The 23,866-nt window shown below is 57.7% G+C and overlaps 1 protein-coding gene across 3 annotated transcripts; it reads right to left on the bottom strand.

Moving 5' to 3' along the window:
• Nucleotides 1–1,930: 1,930 nt before the first annotated feature.
• PLEKHN1 (pleckstrin homology domain containing N1) lies at nucleotides 1,931–19,841 on the bottom strand. 3 transcript variants are annotated; one of them, XM_039727676.1, is made up of 15 exons: nucleotides 19,721–19,841; nucleotides 17,862–17,961; nucleotides 13,824–13,970; nucleotides 13,441–13,521; nucleotides 12,328–12,415; nucleotides 10,717–10,841; nucleotides 10,049–10,198; nucleotides 9,695–9,775; nucleotides 7,779–7,848; nucleotides 7,417–7,574; nucleotides 6,830–7,021; nucleotides 5,828–6,070; nucleotides 3,905–4,102; nucleotides 3,256–3,304; nucleotides 1,931–2,732 (listed from the first exon to the last, which is right to left on the bottom strand). In XM_039727676.1, the coding sequence occupies exons 1-15, from the start codon at nucleotides 19,798–19,800 to the stop codon at nucleotides 2,560–2,562; spliced, it is 1,935 nt and encodes a 644-aa protein (XP_039583610.1). In that variant the 5' UTR covers nucleotides 19,801–19,841; the 3' UTR covers nucleotides 1,931–2,559. The 3 variants fall into 3 exon arrangements, with proteins under 3 accessions (XP_039583610.1, XP_039583613.1, XP_039583612.1); XM_039727679.1 differs by lacking the exon at nucleotides 3,905–4,102; XM_039727678.1 differs by lacking the exon at nucleotides 7,779–7,848 and having other exon boundaries at nucleotides 10,049–10,196.
• Nucleotides 19,842–23,866: the final 4,025 nt, after the last annotated feature.

Raw genomic sequence — 23,866 nt, 5'->3', positions numbered from 1 at the left:
AATAAATCGAATTTTTGGGGCTTATCAGACACAAATCCTCCCCAAGACAGAGCAAACCTGAGAGAAAACAACAGCAGCTCCAAGACCCGAAGCCACACGCTCCTGAAGGTGTTTTACAGAACTGAACACCAGCCACAGCTAGAAAACTCAACAGCTCTTCAACCAGCCACATTTACATTTAAATACACAGAACCCACCCAGCCTTTACATGTAAACTTTGTTGGGCGCCTCCCGAAAAACCCCAAAACACAACCAGAGACATTCCAGTACAAATGGTTGTGGGTGCACCAGAGGAAGAACTAAAGCAGAGGTTTTGTTGCTGTGTTTGATTTGCAGCCTCTGCAGGGAACAAAGGTGAAGAATTCAGAGCCTCAAGTGAAAACATTTGGATTTGCTGCTGACCTTCCAAAAGGATCTGGCCCGAGAGGCTGGAAAATAACAACCCTGAGACTCTGTGCCTTGTTTGTGTCCTGTCCTGGCTCTGGGGGGCCCAGGGGGGCATCAGGGACAGCCCAGCCCCCCTGGCACTGCTCTGGTCACTCTGGCTCTCCTGCAGTTTCTCCTGGGGGGATTTTCTCCTCTCCTTGCCTGGACAGCCACAGGCAGCACTTGGGGTGAGCCCAGGGAGGGAGGAAAGGAGGGACCCCCACATTTGGGGGATTTGGGGTTTCCTCTGCAGGGAAGACCTCAAGGAGCATAGCTCAGCTGGCGTTTTTGCTGGCACCAGGTCTGGAGGCAGCAGTGGCAGGAAGGAACAATTCTGGCCAGGAAGATGGGAAGGAAACCCCACCGTGCTCAGACCTGGCTGGGGTTTGGGGTTTTTCCCCCTCCATTTTCTGTCTGCTGCCTCTGCTCTGTGAGCTGCCAGGATGGGCAATGCCCTGGGCATCCTGGCAGCCTCCAGAGCCGGCTGGGGGAAGCTCTGGCTGTTCTCAGGGATCCTCACAGGGTTCTTCCAGGGATCCTGACGTTGTTCCCAAGGATCCTCACAGGGCTGTTCCAGGGAATTCTCACAGGGCTGTTCCCAGGGATCTCACAGGGCTGTTCCCATGGATCCTGACAGTGATGTTCTCATGGATCTCACAGGGCTGTTCCCAAGGATCCTCACAGGGCTGCTTCCATGGATCCTGACAGGGTTCTTCCATGGATCTCACAGGGCTGTTCCCAAGGATCCTAGGAAACCCCACCGTGCTCAGACCTGGCTGGGGTTTGGGGTTTTTCCCCCTCCATTTTCTGTCTGCTGCCTCTGCTCTGTGAGCTGCCAGGATGGGCAATGCCCTGGGCATCCTGGCAGCCTCCAGAGCCGGCTGGGGGAAGCTCTGGCTGTTCTCAGGGATCCTCACAGGGTTCTTCCAGGGATCCTGACGTTGTTCCCAAGGATCCTCACAGGGCTGTTCCAGGGAATTCTCACAGGGCTGTTCCCAGGGATCTCACAGGGCTGTTCCCATGGATCCTGACAGTGATGTTCTCATGGATCTCACAGGGCTGTTCCCAAGGATCCTCACAGGGCTGCTTCCATGGATCCTGACAGGGTTCTTCCATGGATCTCACAGGGCTGTTCCCAAGGATCCTGACAGTGCTGTTCTCATGGATCTCACAGGTCTGTTCCCAAGGATCCTGACATGGGTGTTCCCAGGGATCCTGACAGGGCTGTTCCCAGGGATCCTGACAGGGTTCTTCCATGGATCTCACAGGGCTGTTCCAGGGATCCTGACATTGCTGTTCCCAGGATCCTCACAGGGCTGTTCCCAAGGATCCTGACAGGGCTGTTCCCAAGGATCCTGACATTGCTGTTCCCAGGGATCCTGACATTGCTGTTCCCAGGGATCCTGACATTGCTGTTCCCAAGGATCCTGACATTGCTGTTCCCAAGGATCCTGACATTGCTGTTCCCCAGGATCCTCACATTGCTGTTCCCAAGGATCCTGACATTGCTGTTCCCAAGGATCCTGACATTGCTGTTCCCAAGGATCCTGACATTGCTGTTCCCAGGGATCCTGACATTGCTGTTCCCAAGGATCCTGACATTGCTGTTCCCAGGGATCCTGACATTGCTGTTCCCAAGGATCCTGACATTGCTGTTCCCAGGGATCCTGACATTGCTGTTCCCAAGGATCCTGACAGGGCTGTTCCCAAGGATCCTGACATTGCTGTTCCCAGGGATCCTGACATTGCTGTTCCCAGGGATCCTGACATTGCTGTTCCCAGGGATCCTGACATTGCTGTTCCCAGGGATCCTCACAGGGAGCAGCCGAGGGCTCTGGTGCAAAGGAACCCAACTAATGCAGGCACCTCTTGGGTTCTCCCTCTGCTCACCACGTCCCCTTCCCCGAGGCAGCCTGACCCTTTGGCTCTGGCATTTTCGGGGGCACAGCTGGATTTTTGGAGCAGCCTCAGCCTTTTTGAGGCACAGCTGCTCCTGCAGCCCCACAGAGCCTGGGGCTGCTCTGCTCGGCCCCACGCCGGGGTTTGGGGCTGGCAGCGAGCCCCACACGTGCCAGGCCATGCGGGCAGAGCTGCGGGCTCCTCCCTGCCCGTGCCGGGTTCTCCTGCCCGGGCTCAGACCTGGAACACCGGCGGGGCCCGCCCGGGGCTGCCCGGCTCCCTCCCCTCCGCCTCCCACAGGTTGTCGTAGCTCCGGTCGCTCTGGAAGCTCTGCAGCTCCGCGTAGTCGTGGTAGGACGAGGAGTCCCGGCAGGGGCAGGCGGCGTCTGCCAGGGCATAGGGGCCATCTGCAGGGAAACGGGTTGTGGGGTTACCGTTGGGGGTTCATGTATAAAAAAATATGTATTTTAAATATAAAATATCTAAAAATATAATAATATAAAAATACAAAAATATGAGTCCTGGCAGGGGCAGGTGCCATCTGCAGGGAAACAGGGAAAAATATTTATATTTACAATTTAAAAAATCTATTAAAATAATATTTATATATGTTAGCTATATAATATTTATATATATAAATATATGACACAAAATTACATAATCTATTTTAATTATATTATATATATATAATTAATTTATATCATTATATAAATTTATAATATTTAATATCTTCGTTTCATTATTTAATTTTAAAAGTTTTCTCTACGGCCTGAATTAAAACGTGGTGCTCTCTGAGGAGTCAGTGTGTTTTAAGAGAGAAATCCCAAAACTCTCGTTAAGCAGGGTGCCCACGCTGGGGGTGCCAGGGGGGCAGGCCGGGTGCCAGGTGCCAAAGCAGGAGGGGGCAGAGCCCAGCCCTGCAGGCCTCACCTGGGGGACGCAGCTCAGGGCCCAGCTGTTCCTGTGGCAGCGAGCACATCTGGGGACAGAGGGACAGCGGGTGAGGGTGGCACGGCTGTGCCAGCCTGGGACACTGCCCGGCCGGGCTCGGCCTCATCCCTGCTGAGCTCAGGGGCAGAGCCCTGCAGGGACCCCCCGGCAAGGTGGGACCCCAGCGGTGTCCCTGCACCCCCTGGGTGTCCCCTGCACCCCCTGAGTGTCCCCTGTACCCCCTGAGTGTCCCCTGAACCCCAAGTGTCCCCTGCACCCCCTGGGTGTCCCCTGTACCCCCTGAATGTTCCTTGCACCCCCTGGGTGTCCCCTGCACCCCAAGTGTCCCCTGCACCCCCTGGGTGTCCCCTGTACCCCCTGAATGTTCCCTTACCCCAAGTGTCCCCTGCACCTCAAGTATCCCCTGAACCCCCTGAGTGTCCCCTGTACCCCCTGAATGGCCCTTGCACCCCCTGAGTGGCCCCTGTACCCCCTGAATGTCCCCTCACCCCAAGATTCCCCTGCACCCTGAGTGTCCCCTGAACCCCCTGAGTGTCCTCCTGTACCTCCTGAGTGTCCCTCTGTACCCCCTGAATGTCCCCTCACCCCAAGTGCCCCCTGCACCCCCCGGGGCAGTGCCCAGCCTCACCTCCCCCAGGTAGGAGCCCTGGGCAGGTGCCCGCAGCTGCAGCCGCCGTGCGGTGCCCGGGGTGCTGTAGATGGGGACAGAGGGCACCTCCCTGCAGTGCCCTGGCAGGGGCTGGCAGTGCCACTGCTCCAGGGACAGCTGCTGGGCACCTGGCACGGTGCCCTGGGCTGGTCCTGTCTGCCCGTGGCACTGCAGGAACTGCAACAAAACCAGACCCAGGATGGACAGTGGGTGTGGGGAACTGGGGAATGCCCACCTGGAGCTGCCCACCCCAAAATCCAGCCCCAGGATGGATCCTGGGTGTGAAGAGTTAGGAAATGTCCACCTGGAGCTGCCCACCCCAAAATCCAGCCCCAGATTAGATCCTGGTTGTGCAGAGCTGGGAAATGCCCACCTGGTGCTGCCCACCTGGTGCTGCCCACCCCAAATCCAGCCCCAGGATGGATCCTGGCTGTGGAGAACTGGGAAATGCCCACCTGGTGCTGCCCACCCCAAACCCAGCCCGTTCAGGCCAGGCAGGGGTTGCTGGGTCTGCCCTCCCCAGCAGCTCTGCTCAGGTGGGCACAGAGGCCAGGGCTCATGCCCAGCGAGCCACAGGCGTGCTGGGAGCTGGCCAGAGCAGGATGAAAGCAGTCAGGGGTGCAGAAGGGCAGGGCAGAGCCAGGAAGGAGCCTGGAGGGAAGGGGGTCTCCCCAGGTGGGGTGACTCAGGAAGGTTTTCCCTATCAGATTCTCCCAAGCAGCAATATGGCTTTTACCAGGCACTCCCTTATCTCAGCTGGGCTTTTTGGGGTGGCCAGAGCGAGCTCTGGCTCTGACTCATCTGCAGTTTCAGGAGCCTGGCTCACGTCTCTGTGCCTGCCTTTGTCTGCTGGTTGTGATGTGCAGGGGAACATCACAGACAGGAGAAACCTGTTCCCCTGTGCCCTGCCCTGGCTGGAGGGAGCAGCGAGCTCTGCTGGGCCCTGCCCCACCCCGAAATGCAGCTCTGGACTTTCCATCCCTCCTCAGATGGCAGGGAAAGGAATACCCCCGGGCACAGCTCCTGGAGGCAGGAGCCTGGCTGCTGAGACAGGGCCAGCAGCAGCTCCTGCAGGAGGCCTCACTGGGAGCACTGGGGGAACTGGGAGTGGAGCGATCAGGGAAAGGGGGAGGCCCCACTGGGGGAACTGGGAGTGGAGGGATCAGGGAAAGGGGGAGGCCCCACTGGGGGAACTGGGAGTGGAGGGATCAGGGAAAGGGGAGAGGGCTGAGCTCCCACCCAGCTCTGTCAGTTCAGCCCCAAGGCAGGATGGAAATGGGGACAGGGCACTGGCAGCTCGTCCCCGGGGGGGGGTTGGAGTGGGGAATGGCCCTGCAAATAAAGTCCCAAATGCTGCTCATCCCTGTGGGGTGATGGGACTGAGTCCTGGCTGGGCCAAGGAGGGGAATTCCTTAAGGAACAGTCACCGAGGGGTTGGGAAAGTGGCATGACACTAAAAAACTGATGGAGACATGCTGGAAAACCCTTGGAAGAGGAGGCTGTGTGCCATTAGGCAATAACCTCCTACTCATGGGTTGCCTCAGGAGCTGGTGCCCACATGCCAGGGCTCTGGGAGGCATTGCTCCATCTGCCATGTGCAACCTCCTTCCCACGGCCCCTTTTCCCATGGCAATGCTTTCACACCTGCTCTGAGGCACCTGCCAGGCCCCTGTCCCTGCCAGCAGCACCAGCAGGGAAGGGTGAACCTTGCTTTTCCCAGGCAGGAGGATCCACACCCATCCCCATCCCACATCCATCCCACACCCAGCCCCATCCCACATCCATCCTGATCCCACATCCATCCTGATCCCACCCCCATCTCCATCCCACATCCATCCCAATCCATCCTGATCCCTCCCCCATCCCATCCCACCCTCAGCCCCATCCCCTTGCATGCCCTACCCTGCCCAGCTCCAGCTGTGCCGGGGGGTGCTGCTGGGGGCCGTGTGCCCTGTAGGGCTCCTGGTACACGGGGGACGGGGTCTCTCCCGGGGGGCTCTCGGGGACGAGGCTGCAGCTCCTCTCGGGCTCCTGCCCGGGCCCCTGCTGCCCGCCGCTCTTGCCCTTGGATTTCCTGGCGCTGTTCCCCCTGCGCAGCTCCTGCGTGGGCAGCCCTGAGCTGGGCCAGCTGGGCTGTGCCAGGCTCTGCAGGGAGAGGGCACAGCCTGCAGCTGGCTCTCCTGGCGGTGCCCGTGGGCATCGCTCCGGGCTCGGGAAGTGCCAAGGTCCTGCCCTGGGCCCTGCCCCACGCGCTCTGCCATCCCTGGGGTGCGAGTCCTGCCCTGGGGCAGAGCAAAGACCCTGCCCGGCCAGCACCTCCATCCCCTGCAGCTTTTGTTTTGGGATTTGCCAGCCTTGGAACCTCCTGAGTGCCCGTCTGTAATCCCCAACAGCTCTAGTACAGGGCAGAGCACTGGGATGGGACTGGGACTGGGATGGGACTGGAAATGGGACTGGGATGGGACTGGGACTGGAACTGGGACTGGAACTGGGACTGGAACTGGGATGGGACTGGGATGGGACTGGGATGGGACTGGGACTGGAAATGGGACAGGGATGGGACTGGAAATGGGACTGGGATGGGACTGGGACTAGAACTGGAATGGGACTGGGACTAGAACTGGGATGGGACTGGAACTGGAACTGGGAATGGAACTGGGATTGGGATGGGACTGGAACTGGGATGGGACTGGAAATGGGACTGGAACTGGAACTGGGACTGAAACTAGGACTGGGATGGGACTGGGATCCTTCAGCAGCCTCTTCCCTGGCCAGGCTGAGCCAGGACAGGCCCTGGCTGAGGCAGGGATTTGCTCCAACCCCACAGCAAACACTGCCAGCAGCAAAGGCAGTGTCCAGCCCCAGCCCAGGGGATCCCCCCAGGCTGGTTTGGGGCTCACTTACATGGAGAGGCTGGGAGTAGCCAGGGGAGAGGGGCTCCTCCAGCAGCCTGCCCTCGGGGCTCAGCAGGAAGGAGTGGCCATCGGGCAGGGAGCTGGGCTGGGACAGCTGGGTCAGCGTGGTCACTCTCCCACCGGACGCCCAGGAGTTCGTCCGGCCGTCAGAGCTGAGGGATCCCCTCCCGCTGCTGGGGAACTGCACGGGGACAAGGACAATCCTGGGGACACAGCCCTCGTGTCCCCGGGGTCGGGCTGTGTCCCCATGGCCAGCAGCGGGGTGTGGGATGTGCTGGTTTTGGGGTGAGTTTGGCAGCTTCGAGCAGAGCCTGCTGTGTCACTGGAGTGTCACACAGATGGGACACCCGTGGGTTCCCACCAAAACTAGGTGGGAAATGGGTTCCCACCCATTTTTTCCCTGTATAATCCCCTGTATTACTAATTTAAATATTTTAAAAATAATAAATAATTATTTAAATAATCCCCAGGGATCAGCAGCTTGCTGGCAGCTTCGAGCAGAGCCTGCTGTGTCACTGGAGTGTCACACAGACGGGACAGCCGTGGGTTCCCAGCCCAAACCCCAGCATCCCGTACCTGGCTGGGGTGGGGCGGCTTGGAGCCCACCGAGAAGCTCTCGGAGCCCGAGAGGGAGGAGTCTGCGTTTCGGAACTGGGCGGTTTTCAGGCAGTACAGCCACTCCTGGTAGTCCTGGTAGCTGGGACAGGTCACCCGGATGGAATTTATCAGTCGGCCTGCAAAAACATCCCCCAGAGCTGGACCCCTCAGAAAGCCCCGGGAATCCCCCTGCTCCTGCAGGGAATGCTCTGCCCTTGGTGCTGCTCTCCTGCCGGGACACAGAGCACCCCAAATTTCCAAGGGGGCATTCAGGGAGCCTGGCTGCCCAGCAGGAGGTGCCCCCACACCACCAGTGCCCCCTGCCCGTGCTGGGCACCCACCTTCGATCAGAAAGGAGGTTTTGTCATTCTCCTCAAAAAGCACCTGGATGGCGTTGAGGGGGAGCTCTCCCTGTGGAGAGAGGGGCAGGGTTGGGATCATGGAGCCAGCAGAGCTCCTGCCCGTGCCATGGGGCACAGCTCTGGGCATCTGGGCAGCCAAACTGCTTCCACAGGGGGAATTCCAGTGAGATTCCTGCTCCCTGCACATCCCAGTGGGATTCCTGCTGCCTCCTGCACATCCCAGTGAGATCCCTGCTCCCTGCACATCCCAGCAGGATTTCTGCCTCCTCCTGCAACATCCCAGTGAGATTCCTGCCCCCTGCACATCCCAGTGGGATTCCTGCCCCTTGCACATCCCAGTGAGATTCCTGCTCCCTGCACATCCCAGTGAGATTCCTGCCCCTTGCACATCCCAGTGGGATTCCTGCTGCCTCCAGGTGCTGAGACACCCTCTGGATAAAGTCGGGAAGCTCACCAACATGCCCAGATAACTCCAGCCCCCCCAGCAGCTCCCCCTTGCTGGTTTCCCCCTCGCCCAGGGCCTTTTCCCACCGGAGGATTGGGGTGAGCCCCATGCCAGCCCCTTCCCTGCCCCACAGCCTTGGCAGGGGCAGCTCCTGTGGTCGCTGTGAAGCTGCAGAGCAGAAGGGCCGGGCAGGGGAAGCGCTGCAGCCCCCGGGAGGCTCCCGTGCCCTGACACGCCTGTGGAAAAGCAGGTTCCTGTCACAGGCTGGTGAATCAGCCCGGCACCGTGGGAAGGGAGCAGTGCCTGGGAAGGGAGCACTGCCCGGGAAGGGAACATGGCACGGCGCAGGTTTAGGGTTTCAAAAGAGATGAGCTCATGGGAGAGCCCAGCCCAGGCCCCCTTGCGTGGTGCCCCATTCCCAGGAGCTGCAAAGAGCACATTCCCGAAAGCAGGCTGTGCCCGGGGAGTGTCCCAGCTGCTGGAAAACACCAGGCATGGGGAGAGCTCTGCCTGCTCACGGCGCTCCTCCCGGCAGATGCTCTTATCTTCCCAGGAATAACAAGGAAAGCGTTCTGCAGGATGTGGAGCAGGGCCCCGGGGGGTTCACGGCGCATTTCACAGCCCTGCAGCTCTGCAGGGCTGTTTGTCCCTGGCTCGGTGACTCAGGGATGCAGCAGAGCAGCAGCTCCGGGGTCACAGACAGGTCACTGCTCCTTTTGGCACATTTGTTCCAGCACAGGAGGAGCAGAGAGCTCTGAGTGAGCCATCAAACGATGCTCGAGATCACAGAATCACAGGAAGGGAAGAGCAGAGAGGCCCTCGAGCACCAGGCAGCCCAGCATTAACCAGCACAGCCGTGCTCCCACTCAGCCGTGTCCCCAAGTGCCACCGGGGATGGCACTGGATGATTTCAGGGCCATTCTCACTGCTCAGTGCCTCTGCCTGCCCGTGCTGAGGCTCCAGCACTGCTCCCACAGGCAGGCACAGCGGAGAAGCTGCTCTGGCATCCCTTGGGATGCTCCCTGTCCCTGCTGTCCCTGCTGCTCCTGCAGAGGGGGAACGCTGCCAGCGCTGCAGCAGCAGCAGCCTCCCCTCCCCTCCCCTCCCGTGCCCTTCCCCACAGCATCAGCTGTGCTGCCAGGCTGCTCCCAGCTCCAAAGTGGTCCCATGGCACAGAGCCTGGGGGGCAAAACCCCCTGAGGGGCTCTCTGGGGCCGTGCCAGCTCCTGTCTGCAGCAGGAGGGCTGGGCTCCCTGCCAGCACAGCCTCCCTCCTCCTCCTCCTCCTCCTCCTTGGCAGCAGCTCCTTCCCCCTGGGCTGCTGGAGGAGTGCGAGGTGTTTCCCATGGGAAGGGATCTTGCACCATGCCTGTGCCTGCTCCCTGCCAGCTGGCACGGGAGGGACGGGGAATGCAGGTGGGGAGCAGCAGGCTGCTCTGAGAGGAACTCACCTTGAAACAGAGGCCAGCGGGCTCCTCGGACACGATCACCAGCGTGGAGGGGTAGAGCACCAGCAGCCGGTCGTGCTGCTCCTGGGGAACAGCAGGGAGAGGGGTGGGTCCCTGGGAACAGCCAGGCTCAGAGCTGGAGAGCCCTGGGCTTTGTCCTCCTGACAGCAGCCTGGGGCAAGGGCTCTGGGAACAGCTGGGCTGAGCTGTTCCCTCTGCTCAGAGATGGATTTGGGAAGGGCCAGGATGCTTCCCTGTGCTGGGACATGGAGCACTAGTGACTTCATCCAGGGATCCATCCATCCATCCATCCTCCATCCATGGATCCATCCCTCCCTCCCCAGAGCCGTGTCCTACCTGGAAGGGCAGGTGCTGGAGCTTCACCTTGGACACGCAGAGGATTTCTCCCAGGGATTCCCGCTGGGTTCCCCTCCACTCCTGCACGGGCAGGTTCTGCACGGACCAGCGCAGCTCCTCCTTGTCCCCGGCACTCTGCGTCCAGCCGCTCTAGGGACAGACACACTGAGCACCCAGCCAGGCCTGCCCCACCCGGGGGTGCTTTTCTGCTGTGGCAGGAGCAGGAAAGAACAGAGAAATCTGGGCAGGAGGCAGTTTTGCAGCTGGGAATGGATTGTCATTCTCCACAGCGAGCATCGCCTGGAAATGCCTTTCCAAGGGGGATATTTCTGTTTGACAAGTGGGGAGGGAATTAAACACCCTCAGAGACTGGGAGAGACAATTCCTCTCTGTTTTCCAGGCTTCAGCCTCCTCCTCCTGGTGTTTTGCAAGCTCTGGGTGGTTGCACAAGCACCCAAAAGCGTGACAGCCTCTCTGAGACCCAAGCTCTGACCCCAGTTGTGCTGCTGGTGGCACCCGTGGGTGGCAGCTCTTCCTCCCAGCACACCCCCCTGCCAGTGGCTCTCAGGCCCCTCTTGCAAGCTCTTTTTGCACCCTTTTATCTCCAGGAAAGCCCCGCAAAGGGAATGCTGGGAGCCAGCAGCGGGACACGGCCATGGGACACCCACCTGGGACAGCAGGGGCAAGGCCAGGCTCCCTCCACAGAGCTGGATCTGCTTCTCCAGGTGGTACAGCCACTGCTTCAGCTCGGCCTCAGACTGGCAGAACACCACCAGGGGGTTCAGCAGGGGCCCTGGGGGTGGGAGAGCCACGGTGAGCACAGCAGAGCTGGGCAGCGATGGCAGCATCCATCAGGAGCCAGCTGGCAGAGCTGGCACACTGCCCGTCCCTCCTCAGGGTGTGGGGACACCAGAGCTCTGCTGCCACCCCCCTGCAGTCCTCATGGCAGAGCTGGCACACTGCCCGTCCCTCCTCAGGGTGTGGGGACACCCCTGCCCTGCTGCCACCCCCCTGCAGTCCTCATGGCAGAGCTGGCACTCTGCCCGTCCCTCCTCAGGGTGTGGGGACACCAGAGCTCTGCTGCCACCCCCCTCCAGCCCTCCCTGCCACCCTTTTGTCACATCAGCCTTCCCAGACACACCAAGCCCTCCCTGACCACCAGACACTTTTTAACCCCAGTCCAGGCCAAGAACAAATCCCAGTCAGCCCCAAAGCCAAGCCTGACCTCCAGAGGTGGATTTCAGCTTTCCAACCCCCCCAGCAGTTTGTGGGAAGGCTCTGTGTGGGCAGGGGCTGTCCCAAGGTGCTGCTCCCTCAGCAGAAAGCCCCGTGCTGTCTCTCAGTTCCACCCTGGCCCTCCAGACGTAGAACACCAGTAGCTTTCTGACACTGTTTGTTTATTTATTGCCTCACCGAACCTAACCCGTGCCAGCCAAGCTGAGGATGACTCCAGACATCCCCTCAGAGGGAGGGACAGCCCTGCAGCTTGTTGATTCTAGAGTTTCCAGCTCTCACTCATCTCAGGGCATGAGCACAGGCTCCCACACCCTCTGCTACCTGCTCCCAGCACAGCCTGCTGAGGGCAATAACCATTCCTGGCAGGATGCAGAGTGGATGTTGTGATTAATAATTTACCTCTCAGCCCATATTAAACCCTGCCTGCTGCAGGCTCAGAAGGATCTGCCTCTGTGGGACTCGGAGGTACCCAGATAAGCCTGGATAAACGGGGGGGACTTTGCCCTTCTGAGGTATCTTTAGTGCCCTAATTCCTGCAGTATTTATAAACAAACGTTTCACTGAGCCTTTGAAGTGTGTCTGTCTTGCAGGAAATGCAGGGTAAACAAAGCTGAGGTGGGGAAGTGGGGCAGTGACTCCAAACCCATGACAGCAATTTGGTGCATTTGGAGCATTTTCGGGCACCCACGTGGCTGTGGCTCTGGAGCTCTCCTGTTTCCTCTTGCCTTGTTTTCCCTGTGTGATGCTGCTCTTGGGCATTCCCCGGGGCATCCAGCTCCTCACTCCAATTATAAATGCAAATTAAAGCCAGCAGCAATCGTGCTGCCAGGGCATGACCCTCAGCTGACCCTCAGCCCCGGGCACACCCCGAGGGCATCACCCATTGCCACATCTAAAGAGGGCCCAGAAGGAACAGAAAATCGGGAGAGGAACTTGGGGGACACGCCTGGGACTGCTGCAGTGGGGGCTCTGGGGGTGTCCCCGGGGCTGGCACAGGGAGCAGGGCCACCCCAGGCCCCCTCCCCAGCAGCCCCCAGACCCACCTGAGATGTGGAAAGCGTGGTCCTGCTGGCCGGGGCTCTGGCCAGCCCCCAGCTCACGCACCCGCAGCTCCTTCAGAGGCAGCAGCCCCTGGGGAAGGAGAGCAGGGGTTACTCGGGCTCCATCCTGCAGCAATCCTCTGCCACGCTCAGGAGTATCTTTATATTCCACTGGTTTGTTTCCTCTTTCCATTTTAAGACAAACCTCAGCAAAATAGTGGTGATTTAGCAGGAGAAAGGCAGAGAATGGGGCTGGCCCTAAAGGAAAATTGAGCTGTCCAGTTCCCAGACTCTGCATGCTCAGATTCCCACTCTGCCAAAGCCCAGGAACAGGTGACAACTTTGTCCTCCCTCCATAAAAGATGCTAATGGCTCTAATGCCTTGGGGCACATTAATTCCTTGTTAATTGCTCCACAATTAATAAACTCAGGAGCTGTTTCTAAAGGAGTCAGGAGTGTTTGAGATGTTGTTTGTCTCCTGAAACGGGAATTTTCACTTGAAGGCTGCCTTGGGGGTGACTGGAGAGGTTTTCCTGATGTTTTACATCAACCTCAAGTCATCTAAAGGCTAATTAATAATTTCTAAGAGGAATTAATTTTACAGTCAGCTCCCAGACATGCTCAGTTTTAGCTCCTCAGTTGTGTGGAGGAAGAGAACATTCAGGGGCTGTTGTTTCACAGCTGTGGTGCAGAACAGTTCATTCATTATTTGCAACTCCCCAGCACCACCAGGTTAAAAGATTCATGAGTGGTTTGCCAGCAGAGCTCCCTGAGGCTCAGCTTTCTCTTCCCCCCTTCTCCCACAGAATAATTCATGTTGGAAAAGCCCATCCTGCAGATGGAGAATTCCCTCTAGACCCCCATGGGCACCAGGGCCGGGGGGATTTGGGGTTTCCCAAGGCTCAGCACAAAGGTGGCTCCAGGTCACCTCCCCCCTGCTCCTCCCTGTCCCTGGGCCCCTTCACCCCTGCCCAGTGACCCTGAGCTGCTCGGGGACAGGCTCTGGGACAAAACACCCTTTGGGAGTTTGGCATCCCCGGGAAGGGACTTGGGGACATCTGCAGGAGTTTGTAGGCCACAGAGCCCAAAGCCCAGCTCGCCCAGGCGAGGCCCTACCTGGTAGGTGAGGCCGTTGGGACCCGTGGACTGGAAGTACAGGTAGGACTGGAACAGCTCCAGGAAGCAGCTGTTGACCTCCTGCAGAAGGGACACCTTGGGGTCATCTCAGGACACCTTGGGGTTACCTCAGGACACCTCTGGGGTCATCTCAGGACACCTCCCCGCCTCCCCCTGCATCCCAGGCATGGAGAAGCTGCTCCAAGGACCACGTCTGTGCTGATAGAAGTGCCCCAGGTGCCCACAGGGATGGCAGCAGGTGGGCACCACGTGGCAGTGCCCAGAGGATTCTCCGTGATCCCATTTCCCAGAATTACCCCTCCCTTCCCAACTACTCCACCATCCCTGGGCACAGAAACCCCACAAAGTTGCCTCAGGTTTACCTGGCAGTGCTGGAACTTAAACTTGACCTTGGAGTAATAAATAATTTTGCCCAAATTCCTGACAACCGTTTTCCTTCGGCCCTTCTTGAACAGGCTGGGGAACCTCTGGTCCAAGTTTTCCTTCTGGTTCTCCTGCTTCTGGATAATCTGTACCAAGGACACAGGGAAAAGCAGATCAGAGCTGGTGGAAGAGCCGTTCCCAGAACATCTTCCCAGCAGGGATTCCTGGGAAAGGGCCCTGGGCAGGTGCCCAGGATGGGCTGTTTGTTGTTGGGTCTCCTTGCCAACGTGGGGCCAGGGCTTGGTTGCTGCTGGGAGCCTGGGAGGAGATCCTGACCTAAAGCTGGGGCTCCTGGGCTGGAAAAGAGGGGGGGCAGAGGCACATTTCACTTTCAGGGTGTCCCAGCTCCACAGAAAAACCATCCCAGTGTGTCCTGAGTGTGTTTTCCACGGGGAGGAGTGGAAAGGTTTCCTCTGCTCTGATTCCACCTGATCCCTCAGCATTCCCAGCTCAGATCCCACTCAGACCCCTCACTTCCTCTGGGTTCTGGGTGCCTGGCAGTTTTGGGGCAGAGCCCCACAGCCACAAAGGCAGCTGCAAGGAAGATTTTTACTGCAAAAAAACTGGAAAAGCTACAGGAAGCACCACAGGAGAGGCAGCGCTGAGGAGAGGCAGCACTCGGGGCTGGGGGCTTCCCTGATTTCCTGGTTCTATGGGAATTCTTCCTTCTGTGCAGGAGCACAACCCCACACCCCTCACTTCTCCCCACCTGGGGATAAATAAAGCTCTTCCTGCTGCTTTTCTGGGATGAACCCTTGGGGGCTGCTGGTGTCCTTGGGGAGGAGGGCAGGGCTGCACCCTGAGCCTTGCTGGGCACATCCAGACTGGGAATTCATTCCAACCCAAAACTGGGTGGGCCAGGGGAGGTTTGCAGCGGTTCCCTGGGGCCCAGCAGGGCTGGTGACACCCCCAGCACGTCCCCATTCCTGCTGTGCCCGCTCCTGACCCCGTTCCTGATCCCATTCCTGCCAGGACAGCTGCGTGTGCCCGTGATGGATGAGGATGAGGAGCCACAGCAGGACACCCAGCTCGGTCCTGCAGGGCCCCTCCATGACTCACCCCTCTGGCATGGGGTCAGCCCGCTCCAGACATCCTGGGGAACTGGGAATGGGGCTGGGAGTGGGGCTGGGGAACTGGGAATGGGGCTGGAAGTGGGGCTGGGGAACTGGGAATGGGGCTGGGGAGTGGGAATGGGGAACCAGGAATGGGGCTGGGAGTGGGGCTGGGGATTGGGAATGGGGCTGGGGAATGGGAATGGGGAACCGTGAATGGGGAACCCGCTCCTGACCCCGTTCCTGATCCCATTCCTGCCAGGACAGCTGCGTGTGCCCGTGATGGATGAGGATGAGGAGCCACAGCAGGACACCCAGCTCGGTCCTGCAGGGCCCCTCCATGACTCACCCCTCTGGCATGGGGTCAGCCCGCTCCAGACATCCTGGGGAACTGGGAATGGGGCTGGGAGTGGGGCTGGGGAACTGGGAATGGGGCTGGAAGTGGGGCTGGGGAACTGGGAATGGGGCTGGGGAGTGGGAATGGGGAACCAGGAATGGGGCTGGGAGTGGGGCTGGGGATTGGGAATGGGGCTGGGGAATGGGAATGGGGAACCGTGAATGGGGAATGGGAATGGGGCTGGGAGTGGGGCTGGGGAACTGGGAGTGGGGCTGGGAGTGGGGCTGGGGAATGGGAATGGGGCTGGGAATGGAGCTGGAGAACTGGGAATGGAGCCAGGAATGGAGCTGGGGAACTGGGAATGGAGCTGAGGAACTGGGAATGGGGCTGGGAATGGAGCTGGGGAACTGGGAATGGGGCTGGGAATGGAGCTGGGGAACTGGGAATGGGGCTTGGGAACTGGGAATGGAGCTGAGGAACTGGGAATGGGGCTGGGAACGGAGCTGGGGAACCAGGAATGGAGCCGAAAGTGGTCAGGACCCTTTCACCTGCAGAGCACAGGGCTCCTTCCAGGGCCTCGCTGAATTTGGGTTGCTGTTTTTAGGATGTGAGTTAACCCTTTGCTGCTGAAATCCTCCCCCCAGTTTCCCAGCTACGGAACAGAACTTAGGGAACACGCTGCGTGCCCAGTACATGTCTCAGCGTAGGAAAAATGGTATTTGTGTCACAAATGCAGAGCAAAGAGCAGCTGGTCACAGGTGCAGCAATAACAAAACACAGGATAAGGGCACCAGCAGCACCTGGGAGTGGGGAGAGGGTGAAGTGATAAAATCACGGGCACGGAGATAAGGAACAGCAGCGGCCACAGCTGCTGGGTCACTGCTGCTGCTGGGGACGTGGCAGCCGAATTTCCCAGGAATGAACGAGGCACCGAGAAGGAAAAGCAGTCTGGGAGCTGGGAATGCAGCAGCAGCCTTGGGAAAGGGCTTCCAGAGGGATCCTCCCGCGGGCGGGAGGGAGAGGGAGAGCTCCACAGCCACTGGAATATTGGGTGAGGGCACCCAAGGCAGCCTGGGAGGGGTGGCAGTGAGCCTGAGGGGATGGATGGAATGGCTGAGCACAGCAGCAGCTCCACGGCTGTGGAAAAACGGGATCAGCCCTGAAATCTGCTGCCCCTCAGCTCCCAAACCATGGGCTGTGCCCCCTGCTCCAGCCCCAGCCCGGCCGTTCCCGTTATCCCAGCGCCGAGCCTTGCAAGCCCGGCTCCTCCCGAGCTGCAAGTGCCCTGACATGTTCTCATCGTACAGGTAGAACGAGTTACTCATTAACTGCCCGGGCCCTGCAGCCCCCGAGCCCCGCGGTGAATCAGCAGCAGGAAGAGCTCAGCTGGCTGCAGGAGCCCCGGGGCTGCTGCTCCATGGGAAAAACCCCAAAGGAGCGGCTCCCGGGCCACATCCTCCCCCTGGCTGGCACTGGGAGCTGTGGGAATCAGGGCAGGGGCTGCTGGGGGGGGCAGAAGGTGCAGGGATGTCACCTGTCCCCGTCCCAAGTGGCCTGTCGTGGCAGGAGTGGGCGATGCCATCTCCTCTGAGGTTGCCCTGTGCTGGCAGCTCCGCTCTGAGCCGGCCCTGCAGCTGCTGCTGCTGCCAAAAACGCAGCAGGGAGAGAGGGGCACGGCCCAGGAGTCCTGCAGGCCACACAGGGAGCTTGTGGCTGAGCCCCAGGTTTGCATCCCCTCTGCCCCAGGCGAGGGTAAAGGCTGAAAACCTGCTCCACCCTCCCTCCTTCCATCCCTGGAGGGATCCCACACTCCCCAGGGTTCCCAGATGAGCGTTTCCCAGTGACCTCTGCCAGGATTCCTTCCCCAGGATCCACTAACTCTCTCCTGCTTCCCCAGGGAAGCATCCAGGATCCATCCGGGGCCTGCTTTTTGCTGCCTGATCCCTTGGGATCCAGCTGGTTCCCACAGGGAGCCTTCCCTGCAATTCCCTCTGCCTGGCACTGAGGCTGTGCCTCAGTTTCCCCTTCCCCACATGAACACCCAGCACATCCCAAATGCTCCCAAAATTCCTGCCACACCCCCAGCCCACCCAGCAAACCCTCGGGGGCTGCTGGCTCCCCTCTGCTTTCCCCAGCAGCGCTGGGAACGGGGCCATGTGGCCACAAGGCTGGGCCGTGCCCGGGGCAGCCCTGCCCTTCCTGATTCCCTTCCCAGGCTCCTGCTAATCCGCTCCTGCTCCGTCTCACCGCGGCATGGGAATGAATCATCCCACCTGCCAAAGCTCGCTCGGCTTCTCCCCTCCCTCCCAGGCGACCCAGAAACAAAAGAACCCAGAGCAAAGGTGCGGGGGAGATGTCCCCACGTCCCCATGGCCCTGCTGGCTCCCGGCAGCACCCCTGGCTGAGCCAGGTGCCCTCCACACCTGCACGGGGAGGTGCTGGGACCTCATCCCCTCCTGGATCTCCTCGGGACAGAGCTGCTGCTACCCCCAGACCCAAAGCCAAGGTCCTTCCCAAACGCTGGGCTTGGGGTGGGTGGGAATAAACCCCTGGAGCAGCAGCAGGGGGTTGGAGGTGCTGGAACTTGCCTTGGCTGGAATGTACTGCAGGATTTTGTCCGTGGTCGTGTCTCTCTCCTGGCCTCCATCTATCCCAAAGAAGCTGGGCAGCTTTTTCTTGCCATTTTGTCTACAGAGGAAAAAAAACCCAAAAAACTAAAACACACATGGAAACACAGATCCAGGCTGAGGCATGGTGAATCCTGCCCAGAAATAAGGAAGCCAGGACACCAAGCAAGCAATTTGTCACGGGCTTTCGAGTCATCCCAGCCCAGCCAGGGCTGACAAAGCCTCAGAGAACTGGAACAGGATTTTGCTGCATTTGTTGGGGTTTCTCTGCTTTTTCACAGCTCTTTGCTCTGCCAAATGATCAGCTTGGCTCATCTGTGCCCCCAGATCAGCACAGGGCCTGGATGTTCCATGCAGGACACAAAGACCAAGCTCAGCTCCTGCAGAGCCCCTGGAGTGGGGATGGATCCTCGTGGCAGATATTTGCAGAGAGGGTTTATTTCTGCCTTGGTGGCTTCCCCCTCCCTTCCCTCCCACTCCCAGTTTCTCCCTGTGTGCACACCAGTCCCACCAGCCACTGGTGCTGCTGGGAAGTGCTGGGACTTCCTCGGATTGCAGCAGAAAACCAGGATAACCCCCACGAGCGTGGGAAGCTGGGAGTCAGTGGGACAGGAGGAGCTCTGCGGCTTGGCTGCTCCACCACAGGCCCTGGTGTGAGACCCCCAGAGCCCAGAGACCCCAAGAGATCCCCTCTCTTTTTCCCCAAACTCCCTGAAGGATCCCTTCTTTTTTACCCCAAATTTCCTGAAGGATCCCTTCTTTTTTACCCCAAATTCCCCAAGGGATCCCCTCTCTTTTTCCCCAAACTCCCTGAAGGATCCCTTCTTTTTTACCCCAAATTCCCCAAGGGATCCCCTCTCTTTTAGCCCACATTCCCCAAGGGATCCCCTCTCTTTTCCCCCAAACTCCCTGAAGGATCCCTTCTTTTTTACCCCAAACTCCCTGAAGGATCCCTTCTTTTTTACCCCAAATTTCCTGAAGGATCCCCTCTCTTTAACCCCACAGGAACTCTTCAGGCTCCTACAGGTTTGCCCCCAATTTCTGGCAACCCAGGACACCAAGGGGACAGTTCAGGGTCTCCTTTCCATCAGAAACCCCTCAGCCTGGCAGAGTTTAGGGGCTTTTTGGCACAGCCCTGACCCTGAACCCAACACAGACAGGTCCACGAGGAATCACCTGGTTCCCTGCAGAGCTCTTTCCCAGCTCTGACCGTGCTGATGGGAGCAGTGGGAAAGCTGGGAAGCTGCAGTGCATTCCCTGTCCCTATTTTGGGACAGCCACCCACGGCCGTGGTACCTGAGCACTGCCCTGGCCAGCCCAGCACCCAAATCCCAAAGGATTTCACTGAGGTTTTCTGCTCCTTTGGGTCTCAAATCCCAAAGGATTTCACTGAGGTTTTCTGCTCCTTTGGGTCTCAAATCCCAAAGGATTTCATGGAGGTTTTCTGCTCCTTTGGGTTTACAAATACAAATCCTACAGGGGGGTGCTGGGATTTGGGGCTTTCTCCCTAAAGCCCGAGGAGTGGGAATGTTGTTTTCTCACAACTGTAAATAAGAGCACTCACAAGTGAAAACAGAAAATATCAGGTGTTCTACACCCTGTCCCGCCGGGGGAAACTTAATTACCCAAACAAAAATTAACTCAGCAGCGCTTCTCCCGTTCCCTGCCCGCTGGGAATTCCATCCCAGGCACTCCGGGCGAGCTGCTCCCGGGCTCCGACAGTCCCCGAAAGCACCGGGAATAGGAAATCCCCTGCCGGGAGAGATCCCGCAGGAGATCCAGCCCCGCTCCCACCCCCCGGAGCCGGCGGGGTCACTCACTCCTTCTTCAGCGAGGGTTTCCTTCGGAAGGAGCTCCTGAAGCCGCCGGGAGCCTGCGGGACGCAGGCGATGTTCCCCATGCCGGGACCGCTGCGGGATCGCTGCCGGATCGCTGCCGCCCGCCGGGACTCGAGTGGGTGTGGGCAGAGCCCGGAGCCGATCCTGCCCCTCGCTCCCGCCCCGCGGGCTGGGAGGGGCGGGCCAGGTACCTGTTCCTGGGAATCCGCCCGAGCCACCGCCGGCACCGGGCTGCGCCGCCGGGAAACCCATCCCGAGCGTTCTCCCGAAGGAATTCTGCCCAGAAACCCATCCCGAGCGTTCTCCCGAAGGAATTCTGCCCAGAAACCCATCCCGAGCATTCTCCCGAAAGAATTCTGCCCAGAAACCCATCCCGAGCGTTCTCCCAAAGGAGTTCTGCCCAGAAACCCATCCCGAGCGTTCTCCCGAAGGAATTCTGCCCAGAAACCCATCCCGAGCGTTCTCCCGAAGGAATTCTGCCCAGAAACCCATCCCGAGCGTTCTCCCAAAGGAGTTCTGCCCAGAAACCCATCCCGAGCATTCTCCCGAAAGAATTCTGCCCAGAAACCCATCCCGAGCGTTCTCCCAAAGGAGTTCTGCCCAGAAACCCATCCCGAGCATTCTCCCGAAAGAATTCTGCCCAGAAACCCATCCCGAGCGTTCTCCCAAAGGAATTCTGCCCAGAAACCCATCCCGAGCGTTCTCCCGAATGGAATTCCGCCCAGAAACCCATCCCGAGCGTTCTCCCGAAGGAATTCCGCCCAGAAACCCATCCCAAGCGTTCTCCCAAAGGAATTCTGCCCAGAAACCCATCCCAAGCGTTCTCCCAAAGGAATTCTGCCCAGAAAACCCATCCCGAGCGTTCTCCTGAAGGAATTCCGCCCAGAAACCCATCCCAAGCGTTCTCCCAAATGGAATTTGGCCAATAAAACCATCCTGGAGAGTTCTCTCAAAAGGAATTCAGCCCAGAAACCTATCCTGGTACTTTTTCCCAAAAGGAATTGGGCCGATAATCCTATCCTGGAGCGTTCTCCCAAAAGAAATTTGGCCGATTAACCCATCCCGGAGTGTTTTCCCAAAAAGAAATTGGGCTGATAATTCCATCCCAGAGCATTCTCCAAAAAAAGTGGGCCAATAATCCCATCCCAGGGTGTTTTCCCAAAAGGAATTGGGCCCGCCGCACTGGCGGAGATAAGGGTGCAGTCAGATAAAGTTGGTGGTTGTTGTTTAAGCATTAACAAAAATCCTCAGGGTTAAAGGGTTCCAAAGGGTTCCCCCTTCCCAGCAGGGTTAAAGATATAAAAATAAATGGGGAAAAAAAAATCAAACGGGACACTAATCAAAATTTAGGAATGGTAGGAAATGGATCAAGGGAGCAAAGAGCAAAAGGAGATGTGCATGAGCAGCAAAAAAAAGAATATTTTTGGAAGAAATGCTTTAAAAGGAAGCAAACTGAAGATTTCTGACTGTGCTGTGAGTGCCTCGCTGCATGGAAATATAAACAATAAAAATGAGAAGTTAATGACAAAAGGTAAATGCAGACTCAATGTTTCTGTGCTGGAAAACCCCCAGGAGTTACAGCCACAGGAAACAAGAAACCCTTTTTATTTTCAGGTGACTGCTAAGAGGTAAACACAAAATGAATGCTCTGGATCAAAAAAAAATAGAATTCACGTTAGAAAGTTTGAAAGAGCTGAACACAAAGGGCTTGAGTCACTGTTGCAATTCAGTCTTGCAGGACCATGGAATTTGCAAAGAAATTGCATAATTTAACAGGGATATCAGTGTTTCCATGGGTAAAAAACCACCCCAGTAATTATAGGGTTGCCAGTTGACAGTAATTCCTGGGAAAATGATGTAACAGCTGTGAGGGAGTTGGATTAACTTTGAGAGTTACAGGAGGAGAATATAATTAATACAAATCAACACGGGGCTGTGGAAATCAGATCTTGTCAAAACTAATTGAATTGACGGCATGTTCGGAAAAAAATCAGATTTAGTGAATATAAATAACAGTGGTGTAAGTAACACCAAAAAGGTTGTGGTGTGACAAATCTACAGGTTATTTTAGGAGGTTTTCCTGGAGAATCTGTTGGAATCCAGCTGGGGTTGGTTGATAGACGCACAGGGGGTGTTGGACTGTTCCCATTTGTGGTGGTTTCACCCTTGCAGTAACAAAATATTCCCCAAAAAAGAGATTGCACGGTCAGGCCACACTTGCCAGGAGACAGCAGCTGAGAATGGATGTGCCATAAAATTTCTCCCCATTTTTGACCTTTAAAAGCAGCTCCTTTTCCCCCTCCCCTTGGTGCCCAGAATCCATTAACCCTTCCTGGCCCAGCACAACACCCCTCCAGAGGGCCCCTACCACAAATTCCAGGATTTTCATGGCAGGGGCTGCTCTCTGCTCTCTGCACAGCTGGGAAACAGCACAGCAACAGCCCAGCACCTCCTGGCCCTGGTGTCAGACCCTGCAGCAAACAGCCCCAGCTGTGTTCTGCAGAAAAGTGTGATTCCTCCTCGCATCCGTGCCTAACACGGTCAGGCCGTGACCACAAACGTGCTGTTCCTCCACTTGGTTCTAAATAAAACCTCCCAGCTCAGAGCAGGGGCACAAGTGCTGCTGCTGCTGCTGCTGCATGTCCTGCTGCTGTCACAGGTCCTGTCTGCTCACTGGGACAGCAGTGACACCAGCAGGGCTGGCAGGGCCAGGTGGCACTGGTGCCTTGAGAGGCTGACCTGGAACAGAGGCTGGACAGAGTTAAAGGAATAAAGTGGGTTTTAAAATAAATAAAGGAAGTTAAAGGCTAGACAGAGTTGAAGGAATAAAGGGGGTTTTAAAATAAATAAAGGAAGTTAAAGGCTGGACAGAGTTAAAGGAATAAAGTGGGGATTTATTAAAAGGCCTTAAAAAGGATACAACTTGGGTAGTACAAGAGCCTGGCCAGGTCTACACCCAAGGTGGATCCAAGTCATGAGTTTTCACACTTTTATAAGTTTTGGTCCATTTCCATGTTAGGGTTCACTGTCCAATTCCAGCTCCAGGTTACACAGTCCCATCCTCCCAGGTTGCTCTCCTCCACTCCCTGTTGTTTTACACTTTTTGGGCCTGAAGCTGCAGCGGTGTCCTTGGTTCTGGGGCTGGAAAGGATTGTTTTGTGTGACTGAGCTGTGAGGAGAACTGCTGACACTTTATATGAAGCTCAGAGTTATATCCCAATGCAGTACAGAGTGTGGAAAATGTGAAAGCTAAACTTAAGGCATTACACCATGGCTGAGGACAGGCCTGTCACCAGCGTGAGGGCACAAAGCTCTCCCAGAGCCCCTGGTTCTGCTTCCAGGAGAGCCTGAATGGTTGGGCAGCAGCTCCCTTGCACTCCAGGAAGGCTTTTAGAGCTTTCAGTTATTTATAGGAGCCAAAGCAGGAGCAGCAGGATGGGGACACGAGGGGCTGCAGCTGGGCCAGGCATTCCGGCTCCCCCCAGGCCTCAGGGCTGGTGCCAGGCAGCTCCTGCAGGCCCTGAGATGGCCTCAGCATTCCCATCATGGGGGAAAAGCTCTGAGATGGCCTCAACATTCCCTTCCTGGGGGAAGCAGCTCTGAAATGGCCTCAACATTCCCATCCTGGGGGAAAAGCTCTGAAATGGCCTCAGCATTCCCAGCATGGGGGAAAAGCTCTGAAATGCCCTCAGCATTCCCATCATGGGGCAGAAACTCTGAAATGGCCTCAGCATTCCCATCATGGGGCAGAAACTCTGAAATGGCCTCAGCATTCCCATCATGGGGCAGAAACTCTGAAATGGCCTCAGCATTCCCATCATGGGGGAAAAGCTCTGAAATGGCCTCAGCATTCCCATCATGGGGCAGAAACTCTGAAATGACCTCAGCATTCCAATCCTGGGGGAAGCAGCTCTGAAATGGCCTCAACATTCCCATCCTGGGGGAAAAGCTCTGAAATGGCCTCAGCATTCCCAGCATGGGGGAAAAGCTCTGAAATGCCCTCAGCATTCCCATCATGGGGGAAAAGCTCTGAAATGGCCTCAGCATTCCCATCATGGGGCAGAAACTCTGAAATGGCCTCAGCATTCCCCTGCTGGGACAGCAGTCTGGCCCTGCCCAGACACCCCA

The sequence above is a fragment of the Passer montanus genome, unplaced genomic scaffold, assembly GCF_014805655.1.
Source record: "Passer montanus isolate IOZ18808 unplaced genomic scaffold, ASM1480565v1 scaffold62, whole genome shotgun sequence".
Lineage (NCBI taxonomy): Eukaryota > Metazoa > Chordata > Aves > Passeriformes > Passeridae > Passer > Passer montanus.
This window is presented reverse-complemented; position numbering and strand designations above follow the sequence as displayed.